The sequence below is a fragment of the Alosa sapidissima genome, chromosome 19 (assembly GCF_018492685.1).
Source record: "Alosa sapidissima isolate fAloSap1 chromosome 19, fAloSap1.pri, whole genome shotgun sequence".
Lineage (NCBI taxonomy): Eukaryota > Metazoa > Chordata > Actinopteri > Clupeiformes > Clupeidae > Alosa > Alosa sapidissima.
This window is the reverse complement of record NC_055975.1, coordinates 21044799-21062492: the sequence shown is the minus strand read 5'-3', so window position 1 is coordinate 21062492 and position 17694 is coordinate 21044799. Positions and strand designations below refer to the sequence as shown.

Genomic DNA, 17694 nt, shown 5'->3' with positions numbered 1-17694 from the left:
GTTCAACTCAAACTCCATGTGAGAATATCTCTCATTTTAGAGCAGCAAATCGCAACAGAAAATGAGACATACTACTTTACGGGGTCTTGTAGCCCTATGATGCCGTTTATTTAAAAGGGGCTAAGATCAAGTACATAGCCTAACTCAATATAGCTTAGACAAAAGATGATAAACTGATTAGGATATTTTATTAAAGGTTTCATTTAGACAAAATATGCCAGATGCCATAGAGGCTACAATCTAGAATTGACTTTGGACAACACACTGATTGTAATGAATAAGCGCTCCTTAATAGGCAATATAGGCACACTACTGATACAATTAATATATTTTAGTGTAGTAATATTTACGTCATATTGTTTTAGGCTTAGGCCTACATAGTCTGACACCATATGCAGCTATGTCAAAGGCTACAGTTTAGCCTTCATAGTTGTTTGACCGGACCTCGCCATCTAACTCTGGGAGTGGCTCCGTCACCTGCCTACCCGAGGGTGTGTCATCCTGAAGAGGACTACTTTCGTAAGGTAAGCTACTCACACACACCGCAGCCGACACAGTGCCGAAATGGGGAAAGCAAGTGGGCGCTGGGACTTTGAATGGGTTTATAATGAACAGCCGCATACTTCGCGAAGAAAAGAAATTCTAGGTAAGAAACATAGGCCTATAGCCTCGCAAATGAAAATGATTGTTGGCTATACATTATAGTCGATTTGTCTTTTAAAATGTGGCATTGTTCAAGGATTGTGATCTTGTCAAAATTAGAAAAAATGTTACAGACTGCACGCTTTCAGTGTAGCCTATATCCTCTCAGTTTTGTCTAGCGAAGACACGTCGCGCGTTCGAATGATAGTTATTAATTTTAGGCCTAGATATAACTTTGGCTAATGCACCTGTTTCCATGTAGCCCATAAGTCTATGCAACTTTGAACAGGGAAGACAAGTTATAACAAACGCAGGTGTTAGGGGCTCAGGTGTAGTAGCCTGCGTTAGACTTTTTAAGACCTGTCTGACAGGCTACCAGATACATTTTAAATATGTTATTAACGACATGACAAACATTGAAATATTAACTGGCCGTTCTTTAAGATGGTTAAACTGGACTCATATGGACCAACCTGTTATTGGTTTCCATAGTTGCATTGTATTTAATTAGGCTACACAATTTGGGAGGCTAGCCTATAACTTCAAGAAAAGGTGACATAGGGCCCACTGTCAAAATGTCAAACAGTCAACAGCTAGGGAATATCCTGCAATATGTAAGATGATCACATGCAAAAGACTGCCTTGTTGGGAGAACAATGACAAAATGTCCCAGCAGGTGGAGTTGACAAAGCCTTCATGGCAACAGGACACAAGGTGTTAGTAATGGCACACAGACAGTAAGCATGGGAGTCACACCACACTGACCATGGAAGAGGGTCATGACAGTATACCAGATTTCTGTCTGACATAGTCTGACATATGGCCACTGTTTTCAAAGTAGCCTTTATTGCCTTAAAATACCTAACATTTAATTGGTGTGGGCTTTCTTTCTAAAGTATTTTGAAGTAATCTTACAAGTAAGCCTAGGGTTTTTTTTTTTCTTTAAAAAATCTTCAGTTTAATTGTAAAACATAGAGGGTTGGAAATGTAGGTAATTGCCTACTTACAGTGAGAGCTCTACCTTTTTCAAGTACCAGTCTAAGATCAAAAGCATTTCGTAGTATTCTTCTGTGAATTGCAGACCACAGAGAGTTGTGTTGCTCCTTAAATATGAATAGCTTTTGTTGTTATTATCAACAAGCCAAATAGCTCAGGTGGGCTAGATATCCTTGGTAGAACACAGGGTGTGACAGGGTGTAGACTTTTTTCCGTCTCCACAGTGTGTTGTAATATTTTTATGCTACACAACCAAGAGAAGCAATTGCTTCCTGGCATTTAAATTCTGCTCAAGGGGGAGGTCAGTAACCAATTTACTCAAACTTTAGGAGATAAAACAACAATAAAATTACGTCTTGATGTTGTTTTTTTTTTAACTTTACACCCTGTCCACTAGGCTTGCTCTCTCTCTTTGACCCCTTAGTCACAGGGGATGGTTACATTTGTAGATTACACTTGTAAGATGTCATAGAAAATGTGGGTAAATTTCCATAATGCAACGGAAGAGATGTCTGTGAGAAAATATCTCCTCATTGATTAGATAGAATTGTTGCCACCCATGTTGATATGCAAAAGGTGAGTCATAAAGGATCAGTTATTTTCCCTTGTTTATGACACATGGTTATTCATTAAATCTTCACAAGTGATCATGTGAGCACTTATAGCCTACTTAACCAGACATGGATGGAAACATTTTAAAATATTTAGGCTGTAAATCTATGGAAAATCCTTTCTTGGCTAGAGACGGTTACGAAACTCAAAATGTTTGAATCAGCTTGCTGCCTATTTGCTGAACAGGGAATCCAACTGCAAGGTGTCAACGTTGCCATGGAGTCATTCCACAGGGACGTGTTATGGTGTGTCTTATTTTCTGGAAAGTGAAGTCACACCAAAAGGCAATAAGGGGAAAAACTGACTAGTCTCTCAAATCACTCGGCTATAAATGGCCTGTGCTTGAATTTAAACCTCTCTTAATGCTCCCCAAGGTGACCTGTATTATCAGGGAAAAGATCAGGCATTGCCACTTCTGAATAATTAATGAAAAAAGTGGGAGGGAAAACCAAATGATCAGGCAAGCCAGCAGAAGAAAAACAATGGCTTCAGACCACTGGGGCAGGTTTAGTGGAAGATTGAAACCGACATTGAGAGCTCCGTAAAACCTGTGAAGCACTCACTGACGGAACATTTTGTTTTGTTTACAAACGTGTTGACAAATGCACAAACTGCATGACCATAGAGCCACCCCCATGGAATGAGCAACATTTGCATCTTAGTGCCATGCAAATAGACAAGAGCCCAAATGAAATGGCAAGAGTTTGCCTCTAAATCCATTGTGAACAATCACTTCAATTGATGTCACTTTTTGTGAATATTAACGATACTCTTGAGCACCACTTTTTAACCCTGGCAAATATGGTTAAAAACAAATAGCAAGGTGCAAAACAACACCCTCCTAATTGCACTGGGCTGTTGCCAGGAATATTGTTTTCCCAAGGGCTGAAGCATTAGTGGGTGATTCAATTACTGTATATTATGTTGTAGTACCACTTTATATGCTGAGTAGTTGAAGCTGTCAAAAAGACAATTAAAGGACTATTACATACAAAGCTTGTCTTATACCCTAAACTGAGCAAGATCAAAATGTCTGATTAACTAGAATTCAGGCAGACCAAAAAATATATTTGCATAGTGAGATAGGATCAGGTTTGCTCATCATTGTGTGACAGAAGTCAAATAACTCACCAGTTGATCATGATGGGTAAAAGAGCATGTTGCTGATTGTTGACAATCACAGTGATTACAATTACATTATCTTGTTACTTGTACATGATTTGTGACAAGTGATGTGATGAACCTGCACGCATTTTTCTTGATATTTGAACGTGATTACACTTGTATAATGTGAATCTCATTGTGTTTCCTTTTCTGTTTGATTGACAGCTAAATATCCAGAGATTAAGTCTCTGATGGGTCATGATCCACAGCTGAAATGGGTGGTATCGGGGATGGTCCTCACACAGCTTCTGGCCTGTTATCTGGTGCATGACCTCCCCTGGAAATGGGTGTTTTTCTGGGCATACGCCTTCGGTGGCTGCATCAACCACTCGCTCACACTGGCCATCCATGACATCTCCCACAACGTGGCCTTCGGTAACAGCAAGGCGCGCCTGAACCGCTGGTTCGCCATGTTCGCCAACCTCCCCATCGGCCTGCCCTACTCCGCCTCCTTTAAGAAGTACCACATCGACCACCACCGCTACCTGGGCGGGGACGGTCTGGACGTGGACATCCCCACGGAGATGGAGGGCTGGTTCTTCTGCACTCCGGCGCGAAAAGTCCTCTGGCTCTTCTTACAGCCTTTATTTTATGCACTGCGTCCACTGGTGGTGAACCCTAAGCCAGTCACCAAACTGGAGATGCTGAACGCAGTCGTTCAGTTTGTGGTGGACTTCATAATCTACTACCTGTGGGGACTGAAGCCCATTATTTACCTGATCGCAGGCTCTATCCTGTGCATGGGTCTGCACCCCATCTCTGGACACTTCATCGCTGAGCACTACATGTTCCTGAAGGGCCATGAGACGTACTCCTACTACGGCCCCCTCAACTATATCACCTTCAACGTTGGCTACCATATGGAGCATCACGACTTCCCCAGCATTCCTGGCAGTAAACTTCCGCTGGTGAGTAGCCTCTTCCCCTAAGATGACGGGCATATTTCTTTTGGCCAGCCTCTTAGCTCCTCAGATCTGAAAGAAGACCATGTGCTTCTTGAGAAATATTGTACACTAAAGACTAAATAGTCTGAAGGATCTGTGTACCCCCCTTTACATTCTCTGTTTAACTTTGTGACATAAATATGTCTTGCATAGTGAGATATGACTCCAGAGTAGGTGAATTATGAGCCTGCCATCTCATGATGTTTCATAAGAAGGCTGGCTTGCTTCAGACATTGATGGATGGGTGTGGATAAGAATCCCCATCTCTGGCTTAACTAATACTTGTCATTGCAGTCACTTAATAGGTGTATACTGAGTTGTTGTTTTTTACAATGGATACAACTACAAGTACTGTATGATGGCATGCTCAAGAAAAGATTTAAGATGAATACAGTATTTTGTGTGATCACCTAATCTGCCATCAGAGATACAGATCTTTGTAGCGTTAACTACAAAATCTTCCAAGTCAATGTAAACAGTTACGCCTTCACAAAAGATAGCTGTAGCAATACACCTTCTGCTGAACAGGGTGGAGGACTCATTGACCCATTTTAGCTTTTTGTTTTATGGCTGACTTTAGCCCGTGACGGCTAATCATATTTCAAAACCTGCTGGAATGCTTCCCTTTTTTGCAGTGAAACCTTTGGTGATATGTGATGCTGGGTGCTTTGTGATTGAGTTTTAACCACAAATATTGATAGAAAGCGCAGTCTGAGTAACACATTAACCATAAGCAGAACACACAGCCTCTCCCTCTACACATGCCTGAGGGAAGTCATCCATGCTTCACCTGAACATTCATCTGTCATACTTGTTCTGTAGAAATGTCATATTGAAATTTATTCGTGGTTTCTCACACTTACAAGGATTGCTCCCCATTCCACAGGACTACACTATTCCCCTTTCACAATTTCTTACTGACAGGCTCAAAGCACTTCAGATGTACTAAATATCACACACAACACTGCTATGACCAAAATCACTGATAGGAGTCTTGATGCAATGTCTCTCTACCTTAGACCTAGAGTTGAGTTTAACCAGACGTTTCTGTTCAGGTAAAGAAGATTGCAGCGGAGTACTATGATGGTCTCCCCCAGCACACGTCGTGGGTGCGCGTTCTGTGGGACTTTGTGTTCGACGACAGCATCGGCCCCTACGCCAGAATTAAGCGTCAATACAAGCTTGTTAAACAGGAATGAAGGCACAGTCAAGTGACGTGCACCACATAGTGAGAGCTGTTTGTATTTCTTTGTGTCACCTGCCCACACACGATAGAGCTCCCTCCCTCTAGCGCTCCCTTTCTCACGCCTTACAACCATGAGGAAAATTACACTTGATTTTTATTTTGGCCTTCCCAAACCTGTTTGTCTTGTTTCTCAGGAAAATCCTACAGGATTCTACAGCTTGATAGTCTAGTGCACAGCTGTACATATAGCTCCAGCCACTGAAGTCCCATCCCACAGTGCAAACCATTCTGGACCACTGTATCATTTTGTCCATGTGTTATCACTGGTTAGGATATGAGTAATGTGACTTTTATTCCATAAGTGAAAAACCATTCATTTGAGAAATGAGTCCCTATCCTGAATATCTGATCTCAGTTTGAGGTTCACACATTACTTTCTCATTCATTAAAGCCCAGCCATGTCTTCATTCATTAGGCTGGTTTCCCATACACGCATTAAGCCTGGTCTTAATCCATGTCAATGTCTAAGAAAAAAAGTAAGTAAATAACATTTTGCTATATTGAATTATTTATCCATTTAATTTGGAATGGTTGATTTTGACAGAACTTTCAGATACTGTGTGGAGATACAATTGGCATTGTAATGTATCGAGTTGTTATATATGGAATGTTTTTTGTGCCAAAATTAAATAAATAAATGAAATATGAAATCAATAAATGAAATATAAAATAAATAATTAAAAGTTGAAATAAATAAATGAAATATGAAATAAATAAATAAAAGATTAAATAAATAGTTAAATAAATAAAAGATTAAATGTAAAAACCATACATTGACATTTACATTCCATATGCACGGTCTTGCAATGTGCCATGAAATAAATAAATAGTTCTACGTCAGTCACCCATCAAGGCGGGACCTAGCCGCTGATTGGTTGCTGCCTGAAAAAAAAAAATCAAACTTTGTGAGCATGACTGGCTGATCAGAATAAAGTAATTGATAGAAGCTAAAAGCTAGTGCTACTGCTAACAGCCATAACCTAGGCATTTTCATTCAGAAAGATTATGTGTTCTATGTTGCTAACTCTTGGCTGTGAGTTATCAGGACGTAAAAGCATAGCATCTAGTGCTGTCAAAAATCCTTATCAGCTGCTGAGTTATATCCTCATATTGAGAACTAAAAAGTCTCTGGAAAGTTGTGGACACTGCTTGGGCAATGTAGCAAGCTGGCACTGACACTCACATAATAAGAGTTCACGGCATGGGCATCTCAAGCTTTATTGTTTATGCATCATATAACAAATGAGGTGAATTCAGCTCAAGTGAAGTTAACTGGGACGTCTGGGCACCCTACTATAAATAGAAGCAATAGCAAAGTCGTTTGCCATAGATAGAAGTTCGCTTTCTGTGGATGTCGATAACTAGCTAACGCTTGTGCTAACTGTTAGCGCTAGCTCTAGATGTGCACATAGCATGTCTTATCAACCCTCAGACACAGCAAACAGACCCATCAAATGACAGAACGCTTTCACACCTGATATCTTCCAAAAAGTATTAATTTAGAATGAAATCCTTGTTGTTGTATGTTTTATGAGTTATGATATGAGTCTGAGCTATGTCCTTAGTCCAGTGTGGTTCACAGGTAGCAAGCCAGTACAGTCTGACTCAAAGCTGAATCACTTCGTGTTATTTCAGGCAGCAATCAGTGGTTAGGTCCCGCCTTGATGGGTGACTGACTATTTATTTATTTCATGGCACATTGCATGACTACAGAGCCCAGGAGGTGTCATTGCAGGATATTTTTGTGTATCGAGAGAATGTGCGCTCATTTTACTAAATCGTGCACATGTTTGACTAAATTGTGCACTCATTTTACTAAATTGTGCTCTCAATTTAGTAAATCGTGCGCACGATTTAGTAAATTGTGCGCACGTTTTACTAAATTGTGAGCACGATATACTAAATTGAGAGCACAATGTGCACACAATTTAGTAAAATGAGTGCACGTTTTCTGGATATATACCAAAAAATATCTTGCAATGACACCTCCTGGGCTCCGTACTGACCGTGCATATGGAATGTAAATGTAAATGTCAATGTATATATGGTTTTTACATTTAATCTTTTATTTATTTATTTCACATTTTATTTATTTATTTAACTTTTTATTTATTTACTTAATCTTTTATTTATTTATTTCAACTTTTTAATTATTTATTTCATATTTCATGTATTGATTTCATATTAATTTTGTCACAAAAAACATTCCATAGTTATAGATGCCATTTGGAATTGAAGCTGTTTACTATGTGCTGCTAACTTTTGCTTATGAAGACTGACTGAGCATTACAAAAAAGAAAAAGAAAAAAACTCCAGTCACACACTTTTGAATATTTCTTTACATAATGTTTGACAAGAATACATATTTATAATGCTCCGCAAACACGTTTTTCTCCATATACTTTATATTGACAGAGTTATTTGCACCTATTTTAAATGTCATGTTTGTTTAATAGGATTTTTACATAAAGATAAATAAAGTTTATAAAATCGATTAAAACCAGAAATCATGTCTTTCTAATGAGGTCCTTTTTCTTATTACAAAATGGTTTGTGCTGCATCTAATGATGGAGGGTCCATTGTGTTCATAAACTGGTCTTTGGGAATGTCCCACTCATTAAGCCAAAGCTGAAGGAACAGTTCCTCAGTGTCTCAGTTCCTTAGCTCTGCTTGTGCTGCAAATTAAGCTCTTGGTTTTCCTCTTGTGGCCCTGTCTTGTCTATTCTAATTGACACAGTGCATGTGCCTCAAGTTCCAGAGGCTTCCAAAGATGGCAGTTACAGCTTAATGTATCTAACTCAAGGCCTTTTCATAACACTTCCCTTGGGCTCTCATGCCATGGTCATTGATATTAATGCATGAAATTTGTTGCGTTGTTGGTTGGTTTGTTGGTTTTGTCTTATCTGAAATATGGTGCTTTTGTTAATTGAGCTGTGATGATAGCAGACTGTAAATAAGTCATGTTTGATTCAGGGATGGTTCTAGTTCATGACTACAGAGGCGGTGCTATGGCGGTCATCCGAAACTCATAGAACTGCATTTACATACATAACTATCAATTTATAGCCCTTCCCATTTTGGGCACATGACCAGCAACCACTGACACAATAATAACACAAATATCCAAGTTGAACACTGAAACGTCGGCTAAATGGATACATGTAATGTAATGTATGTAATGCAAACACTGAAACGTCAACTTCTATTATCACTGATTATATTTGGGGGGAAGTTGTTTTCCAAAGAACATGCTCAGCATATTTCAGAAATGCACAACAAAACAGAAGAGTCCAACGGATATGTTTAAACCCATTTATCAACATTTAAAACAAGGAATAATCTACTCAAAGTATATACTGAAAGGCCTGATCGTTCACCATATCTTTCCAGCCAAACTTTACTGAAAAAGATAATATAAATCAAAAGGTCATACTGATGCATCATAAGGTCATAGTGTCCCAAAAAAGTAACCAGTTCAGTCCACACAACCAATTCAAGTTCAAACTTAAAAAAATCAAACATCTCCAGTGATCTTATACATCTGTTGGCAAAGAAAAATAAAATCTCTTTAGAAAACCCTGCTGAGGACAGAGGCCTACATGTGCTTATCAAAAACCAAAGAATAAAGAACCTAATATAAAATATAAAAGGCTGACATAGATGGTGTGCAACTTTCTCTATATCTATAATTGTAATAAAATTATTATAACAGTAATATTTATTTATGTCAAATAAAACAATGAAACAATAAAAACTTAGAAAACAAAAAGCTTTGCCAGATTTAATACATATATGTTTTTTTTCTGTAAGACTTGACAGACTATGGGCAGCAGGCCACACATTGGGCTGAATCTTTGAATACAGGAAAATAGAAAATACAGTGTGAGTGTCCAACATCCTCTCATCCCTTTCTTTACACCAAATCATTCATTCATTCATTCATTCATGCATTCGCTGAACTCTCTTCACTTTTTTGTCTTCCTGTTCTTCGTTCTCTTTTTATGCCTTATTTTTCACTTTCTCCAGCTTTTTTGCTTAGCAGATGCTACTGTTGGGCACAACAATTTCGTGGCAACCTTCCCCATGACATTATAGAAATGTAGAAACATTCCCTGCAAACTCAGCACCTCTCTCTACATCTCCCCCCCCCCCCCTCTCTCTGTCCGCTGTGGTCACATCCCGGGAGGATTATGTCAAGCTCAGCCTGGTCACTTCTCTTCTTATGGCTGCAAGACAGACCATATGAAAAATATGTACAAAGTGCTATAATACACACAATAATAACAAAACCATTGGTTAAAGAAATACTATTCAGATTACTAGGGAACTCATGACAAAAAAATATGGATCAATAAAGTATATTCAATTAATATAATACTTTTTAGTGATGTTCCATACAGTTTAAAAAAGAATTAAAGGAGAATTCCGGTGTGATATTGACCTGAAGTGTGTTGAAACATGATACCGAGTGTGAACATATGTCTCATAGCTCATCTCGGCTTGTCCCCTGCACTCCGAAATCTGGCGCTAGTTAGCCGATGCTACCAACAGCTTTTCAAAGGGGGTGCCTCGGGCATCGGCCTAGCCATGCAAATAAATCACTGTTTTACACCATTTACGAGGCTCAAAGTAGCTCCACACTTTATTCGTAGACTTCCGAGGTCCCTGACATTTAAAACGAGACATTGAGAACAAGACGATTTATACAGACAGTACCTTCAGGAAGTTTACCGTTCGCCGCCATGTTGAATTTAGTCATGATAAGTCGAGCGACGAGTACGAATGAACAGGTATGTTAAGGGATCAGATTCCAAAAATAATTCTGTGGAAATTCATGGATTCCAGTTGCTGCTACTGGAAGATTTCGCCAGATTTCTGAGTGCAGGGGACAAGCCAAGATGAGCTATGAGACATACGTTCACACTTGGTATCATGTTTCAACACACTTTAGGTCAATATCACACCGGAATTCTCCTTTAAGAAATGTTTATTGCAGCTTCAATAGCATCTTGTGTACTACAGCATTAAACGTAAAAAGCTCTAAAATACATTTGCCAAGGCCCTCTCTATGATAAAATACCGATAGATTGATGTCACACTGATGTCAGCCAGATAACTCCGATAAAGAACTGCTGAAATCAGTCATATTGATAGGCCTAAAGATAATCATGCAATGTTGATATAATAAACTTCTGTCAACCCTACACTGAAGGCCACTAAACAATAAGGAAGCCCTAAGCACAACTATATATAGATGGCAAGCCAGCTATTGATGCTATGAATATTTAATATTTAGAAGTAAAACACATGGTGAATGCAAAAGAGCTTTTTCTATTCTAAAACTTGTCAAATATATCAGCATAAAAACAATTATACTAGTTATTGAAGGAGAGAGAGTCTTGTCCGTCTTATCCTTATGTATCCGTACATACTCTTGCATTGTTTATTTATAGATTGTTACACAATTATTTTTTGCCTGTTAACCATGACTCAGTATCAATGACTCAGCAAACTTACCATCAATAATCTCATCTTTCACCTTATGCAATTCACGAACCACTTCCTCCAAAATCTCCTGTTGAGAGACAGGAAGACTCATTGGGATACAATAAATTATTGGAGTGTCACGTATTACTTACAGAAGACTCATTGGAAAACAATACATTATTTGAATGTCACTTATACTTAACTATCCATAATTATGAGTATCCAGCAAAGGAATCATTTAAATAAGTGTACACACACACACACTGTAAGAGCAATACCTGTTTCATTCTGTCATATTCTGTTGTGTCTCCATCGCTGCTGGTACCAACAGGTTTCACCCTGTACAGGTAAAGAAAAGGTTCATCAAGATAACAAAGGGACTCTGGAGGAGGTTAGACTGCCTTAGAATACCAAATACAGCCAAGTGTGAAACAAAGGTAGTAAGCAAAAAATAGGTCAAGGAAGTATACTTTCTTCACATGTGGGCTACCTGGGACAATATGAGAGCAACTTTGTCTTGTTCATCATTTGAATCCTACTCTAGATATGAATCAAACCATTTGAATCATTAATCATTTACCAATGTCCACATGGGTGTATGAAAAGAAGAGCCCTGTTTTCCTGGCATACCTTTTGCATACCTGCGTTTCTGTGATGATAGGCCTTTGTTGAATGCTCAAAGCAGCAAGCTATTCATTTAGCCATAGCAACTGGTTCCAAGCAATTGGTTCACCAGCACTGAATCAATATTGGATGTTTGGGTGTCATATCAGCTCACCTTACCTTAGTTGCTATGAAACCCAATTTTATTGTGTCTGTCTGTGAGCACCTGTATATGTCTGTATGAGAGATGTACTGTATGCAGAGGTCTGGGAGATACAAGACTGTGAGTCTCCTACCTTGATACAGCTGAAGATTTGTCTGTTGAGTTGGCTCGATCCCATGGCTTTTTAACGAGGTCTGAAAGACAGACGGATCATTGTTAGTGGATGGATTAATTCAAGTGGAGTTTAATGCACTCCAGTGACAAAGTGGATTCAGGGAGAGCCACCCATCAATACAGCTCCTACCTAATCCATCTACACTAATCTTATTATTATGAAGGAATCCACACTCTTAAACAAATGTATTTTTTTTAACACATCTCTATGTCCAGATAGGAACAACACAATTTGTGTTGTTTCCAACATATTGCTTTTGTTATTAGTTTCAAGTGTACACAGTATGTGTTGAAAACACCACAACTTGAGTTTTTTTTTTTTTTTTTACAGATGTCTATCTCCAGATAGGGCAACACAGTTTGTGTTGTTACCAACACATTCGTTTCGAGTGCATCATTCATAAGAGTCACATTTTCCATATCAATTAAAATAATTTGAACTAAATGTTTAAATGACTGAACTAATTACTCAATGACTACTGTTTTAATTATGATATCGCTGATACTATAATGTCCATTACGATTTATCTCCTCATTGAATCTGCCCAGCAACCTGTTGAGTTTTGTAGAGAAGAACCTCGTGTGATGGGTGAGGGGGAGCCATTCGTCTCTTCCTGGAAAGCAAGATAAGAACATGAATATAACACCAACAAACAAATGTTAATTGCAGTACATTAACATCAAACAACAGAGGGAAACACACCTTCTGGTTATCCTCATCAGGTTTCTCTGAAGCTTTCCTCCTGTAAAAAAAGAAATTAAATCACTCACTACTCATTTTTCAGAATATATTACGATACATGCATCCTGAGTAGATGTGCAAAGAACTCAATATTTAATTTTTCATATTATTTTTTAATTCTTTCACTATGTTCATCATGATGACTGAAATCATTATCTAAAATCGAAATATACTCTTTGCATTCTTGTACAACAGCTTTATATGTAAAGCATTTAACAGACTATATAGAGATGACTACGTTACAATGAGTGATAAATAATGGATCGGAATAACGCACCTTCGTGCCAATATGGCATTCATCTCCTGCATGAGTCCCTCTCCACTGCCTCCACTGCTGCCACTTGACCGGTTACCATCGTTCTTGACCCCCGCGGGCCCTGACGCCTCCTCCGACTGCACATGCGGACAGTGCAGGGAATTAGTACACCATCAGGTAAACACACAGTCAGTATGATGACATGAAATGAAGACCGACTCATTTATTCACAGCAATTATCAGAAACAAAATGAGTGAAAAATACTCAAATACTATTGGATTCAAGACATCGCTGCTTAATTTTTACGAGAAAAGCATGACTGTCAGTATTAGTATAGAGAGGCAAATTCACATTATTTCCAGCCAATAATGTGAATTAAGTTACAGTCAAATGTATGGGCTCTGAAGATGCAACCTGAAGCTGTACAACATGCATTCAAACCTTTGGGTAATAATACCTTCACAACTGAACATGACAACGTGAAGTGTCCTAAGAGATTCATTGTGCGTAGACTATTGTCATATTTCGATATGCTGCCAAATTCTGTTTCACAACAAAACAAATCTCTAAGCTACAGGACTATTCTACACCTGTGTGGCCTGCATTAGTGCTGTCTGCAAGTTACTCAACATGCAACATGCCTTACTGAGCTTCAGCAGACTTAAGCACTTTATCTGGTGAAAAGTCTAACTAAAGCTTGCTTAATAACGACACAAAATATATTAGCTAAGAACAGACAATGGTGGATAACATGCCACTTCATGGCTTTAGTTCATGCACAAGAACTTTACTCATAGACTGACGTTGCACTTTGCCTGGCATTAAAATTAAGGCCCTGTGTTTATTATGAATTGTGAACTGTGTTATGAAGTGTTTTAAGGTGTGTGTGTGTGTGTGTGTGTGTGTGTGTGTGTGTGTGTGTGTGACATGGCATGACCGACCCTCTGCACTTTGCGCAGCTTCGCTCCTGCTAAGGCTGCCGCCAGCCCAGCTGGGGGGGCCTCCTTGCTTTGCCCCCCCGGACCTCCACTAGCCGGCAGTGGAGGGGGGGTGGGAGGCGCGCCCACACTTGGCGGTGGGGGCCCCGGTGGTGGTGGGGGTGCCGTGGGGGCTGGGGCTGGGGCTGGGGCTGGAGGGGGCAAGACAGGCGCAGCCATCGAAGACTGGTGCTGCATGGCAGGGTGCCCAGGGGGGAGTGGAGGACCTGCAGCAGAGAGAGAGAGGGAGGAAAGAGAGAAAGAGAGAGAGAGATAGAGAGAGAGAGAGAGAGAGAGGGAGGAAAGAGAGAAAGAGAGAGAGAGGAGAGAGAGAGAGGAGAAAGAGAGAGAGAGAGATAGAGAGAGGAGAGAGAGGGGAGAGAGAGAGAGAGAGAGAGACATTCAAAAGTTCTATAGATGCCAGAGCTAAGATGACAGGTTAGTGTTACAGCCTGCACTGGATTTATATAACGTTACTGACTTAGATACTGACTGGGTCAGCCATACATGTCTAGGTAGTCTGGCTATATGTGTGTCTCTGTGTTATTCAAAGTAACACATAAATCCACAGCATTCTGAAAGGTATACATCTGCTGTGTCCACAAATGTGGACAGTGTCTTGCTGCTCTAAATTTGGACATTTTAGGTGTCTTGCTGCTCTAAATTTTAGGTCTCTTGCTGCTCTGCCGCAATAGGCTGTGCTGAGATGCCAGGTTAGCGCCTCAGGAGTGTTGCATCGACTGGAAACCTGATCTGGGAAGCTAAAATCTGCAGGCAAAAGCAACCTTAGCCCACTGAGCCCTATTGATTCCCCCGTTCCCTTTATAGTGCAAAGCAACACAGACTGTCAGCAATTTCAGGGCTGGTTTCCCATCGTAGTTACGAGACGCACAGTCACAACCCGCAGGCCTCAGTTAACCAGTCACAGGTGTGACACGCACAAGGGGGCAGGTGTGTTTGAGTGACGGCAAGTGTGAGTGTGAGTGTGAACTTGGCACATATAAGGGCTGCAATGTTAGTCAAACGAGTTCCTTTGGTTTAGGCAGAAAGCGAGCTGGAGCCTGTATGTATGTGTAGCATGTCACTGGGCCTGTTACACTGGACGGACAGAGACTTGCTTTGTGTTGGAGGTGTCGTTAGGGGGGGACTGTTGCCAAACAAACACATCCCAAGCCACCCCCAACACAAACCCCAAGCACACACACACACACACACACACACACACACACACACACACACACACACACACACACACACGTGTTTACTGTGTACAAAGTTGAGAGTCGTCATCCAACAGCCCTCTTTCCCTCTTCCCCTCTTCAGCTCCTCTGGTACTTACTCATAAGAGGTGGGGGAGCCTGAAAGACAGGAGAGGGTGTCGTCTTGGGAGAGGCCCCCTCGAGGAGGGTGTAAGAGGGGGGAGAGGTGGTGTTGTAGGGGGGCAACCCCGGATACATGTGCTGCTGCTGCTGCTGTTGCTGCTGCTGGTGTTGTTGTTGTTGTTGTTGTTGTTGTTGTTGTTGTTGCTGGAGGAATGCAGAGGGAGAGGGGAACTGGGACAGGTGGGCTGAGACCTGAGGGGGCAGCTGAGCGCTCACGGGGGGCAGGGGGACAGGCTCGCAGCAGGGGGCGTAAGAGAGCTGAGGGGGCATGGGGACCGGTGGTTGCAGGGGTGGTGGAGGTGTTTGGTGGTGGTGTGGGTGTGGGTGTGGGTGGTGCTGGGTGTGGTAGTACTCCTCGGGTGCCCCGTTGAGGTGCTGGTGGGCGTCGTGGGGCGAGGGGGCACCCTTGCCGCCACGGCCGTTGCTGCCGCTGTTGTTGAGGGGCGGCAGGGGCAGTGCCACGGGGAGCACGGGCTGCGGGCACACCTGCTTGGCGCTCACGGGCGGGGAGGAGGAGGAGGAGGCGGCGGCGGGGGGCAGCGGGGCGAACATGTGCATGGCGGCCGACGACGCCGACCAGGTGCCGTGCTTGGGGGGCAGCGGGTGGGGGTGGGGGATGGACTCGGCCTGCATCTGGGGGGGCATGTGGCGCACGGCTGGCGGGGAGAGGGGGATCTGGCGCACCTTGCGGCCCTGGGTGTTGACCGCCGGCTGCACGGGCATGAAGGCCGAGGCCAGCGAGGTGGAGAGCTGCGAGAGCTGCTGCTGGGCCTTCCGCTGGGGCGAGTCGCATGCGTGACAGGCGCTCCCCCCACCTCCAGCTCCGCCGCTGCCGTCCCGCTCCTGAGAGGAGCCCGAGGAGGAGCAGGGGGAAGGTGGGGAGGGGGAGGAGGCGGCCGCCCTGATGTAGGCCGGGGGGAGGGTGTTGGCCCGGTACTGCCGGTAATCGACAGACTCGGACTGGGAGGGAGAGGAAGCGGCAGCAGCGCCAGACACTTTGAACTGAAGGGTGGATACTAAACACAGTGAGAGAGAGAGAGAGAGAGAGAGGGGGCAGAGAGAGGAACAGAGAGAGGAAGAGAGACAGAGAGGGGCAGAGAGAGAGAGAGAGAGAGAGAGAGAGAGAGAGAGAGAGAGAGAGAGAGAGAGAGAGAGAGAGAGAGGAACAGAGAGAGGAAGAGAGACAGAGAGGGGCAAAGAGAGAGAGAGAGAGAGAGAGAGAGAGAGAGAGAGAGAGAGAACAGAGACAGAGAGAGGGGGGCAGAGAGAGGCAGAGAGAGAGAGAGGCAGAGCGAAAAAGAGAGGCAGAGTGAAAGGAGGAGCAAGGAGAGAGGTGAAAATGGTAGACAAAAATAAAACACAAAGAAAGAGAAAGAGTGAGAAATGATGAAATCAAGTGCATAGCGAAAGAAGAAATGACATAATAGAACTCAGAGGGTTGGGGTCAGCTCTCTTTTTTTATCAGTTAGTTCAGGACGACACAGTGAAAAATCAGTGCAGTCCCTCACTGACCAAACTTAAACGGAGCTGACCCAAACCTCAACCAAACTTAAACAACAATATGGCATAAAATAGCAATGAAATACAACATGGCATAAAATAGCAGCTTGGAGCTGTAGCTTTAAAGCATGTATCCTATCCCACCACACCACACATATCCCCACTGAGAGCTCGGGGCTCTGGGGTGAGGAGCGTGTCTGTGTTAGCCAGCTGGACATAGTGGGGTGGGCTACATACATGAACAAGCATGAGAAGTGAAATCAGAACTGAAGTAGAAAGGAGAATGAAATCAAAATGAGGTTTGAAAGCATAAGATTCGACAGAGGCTGCGTTTTTCTCTCTCTCTCCCCTTCTCGCTCTCTCTCTCCCCTTCTCGCTCTCTCTCTCTGCTTTATGTAACCTGTGTCTCTGTGCTAAACCACAGAGCGATGCGCACAGCTTACTCTGATGCACGTACTCTGATGCACATACTCCGTCCTCTCCTGTGAGTTTTTTTATTGGTGCTTTATTGGCTACTGTTCTGATGCTTATCTCGACACTAAGCATCTTCTAATGACTAATAAACTCCACGAAACACCTCGGCAGCATTACACAGCGTGTTCCAGTATTACCTTTGCCACTAGCCCACTCCTCTGCTTGTCCCTCAGGATGTGCATGATGCGCACACGTCTGTACGCGTCCTAAGAGTTCTGTCTTGATGCTTGCTAACAGGCAGCATTTTATCCAGCATTAAAAGTATGCTTTCAACACATTTCCCCACAATCTATGGTGGTTTCATCCAATAGATTATTTACGATACTAAGTG

At 42.1% G+C, this 17694-nt stretch overlaps 2 protein-coding genes across 8 annotated transcripts in view; one reads left to right on the top strand and one right to left on the bottom strand.

The window, feature by feature from the left end:
* Positions 1-529: 529 nt before the first annotated feature.
* Positions 530-6104, top strand: degs2 (delta(4)-desaturase, sphingolipid 2). Its single transcript, XM_042071460.1, has 3 exons — positions 530-646; positions 3580-4322; positions 5414-6104. Exons 1-3 carry the CDS (start codon positions 565-567, stop codon positions 5555-5557), a joined length of 969 nt encoding a protein of 322 aa, XP_041927394.1. The 5' UTR covers positions 530-564; the 3' UTR covers positions 5558-6104.
* A 2798-nt stretch (positions 6105-8902) lies between these two features.
* evla (Enah/Vasp-like a) overlaps positions 8903-17694 on the bottom strand; it is a 43872-nt gene continuing 35080 nt past the window's right edge. For 5 of the 7 annotated variants that reach the window (XM_042071272.1, XM_042071271.1, XM_042071268.1 and 2 more), the window contains 9 exons: positions 15347-16405; positions 13972-14234; positions 13051-13166; positions 12735-12774; positions 12585-12645; positions 11991-12051; positions 11370-11430; positions 11122-11179; positions 8903-9830 (listed from right to left, as the gene is read on the bottom strand). In XM_042071272.1, the coding sequence (XP_041927206.1) occupies positions 9793-9830; positions 11122-11179; positions 11370-11430; positions 11991-12051; positions 12585-12645; positions 12735-12774; positions 13051-13166; positions 13972-14234; positions 15347-16405 (1757 nt within the window). In that variant the 3' untranslated portion in view covers positions 8903-9792. The remainder of the gene's footprint in view (positions 9831-11121; positions 11180-11369; positions 11431-11990; positions 12052-12584; positions 12646-12734; positions 12775-13050; positions 13167-13971; positions 14235-15346; positions 16406-17694) is intronic. The other 2 variants (XM_042071269.1, XM_042071274.1) reach the window with 2 other exon arrangements.

Coding starts and splice junctions, on each gene's coding strand:
- degs2 (XM_042071460.1), top strand. CDS start 565: ATGGGGAAAGCAAGTGGGCGCTGGGACTTTGAATGGGTTTATAATGAA. Junction 647..3,579: donor GCGAAGAAAAGAAATTCTAG/GTAAGAAACATA, acceptor TTTGATTGACAG/CTAAATATCCAGAGATTAAG. Junction 4,323..5,413: donor CTGGCAGTAAACTTCCGCTG/GTGAGTAGCCTC, acceptor GTTTCTGTTCAG/GTAAAGAAGATTGCAGCGGA.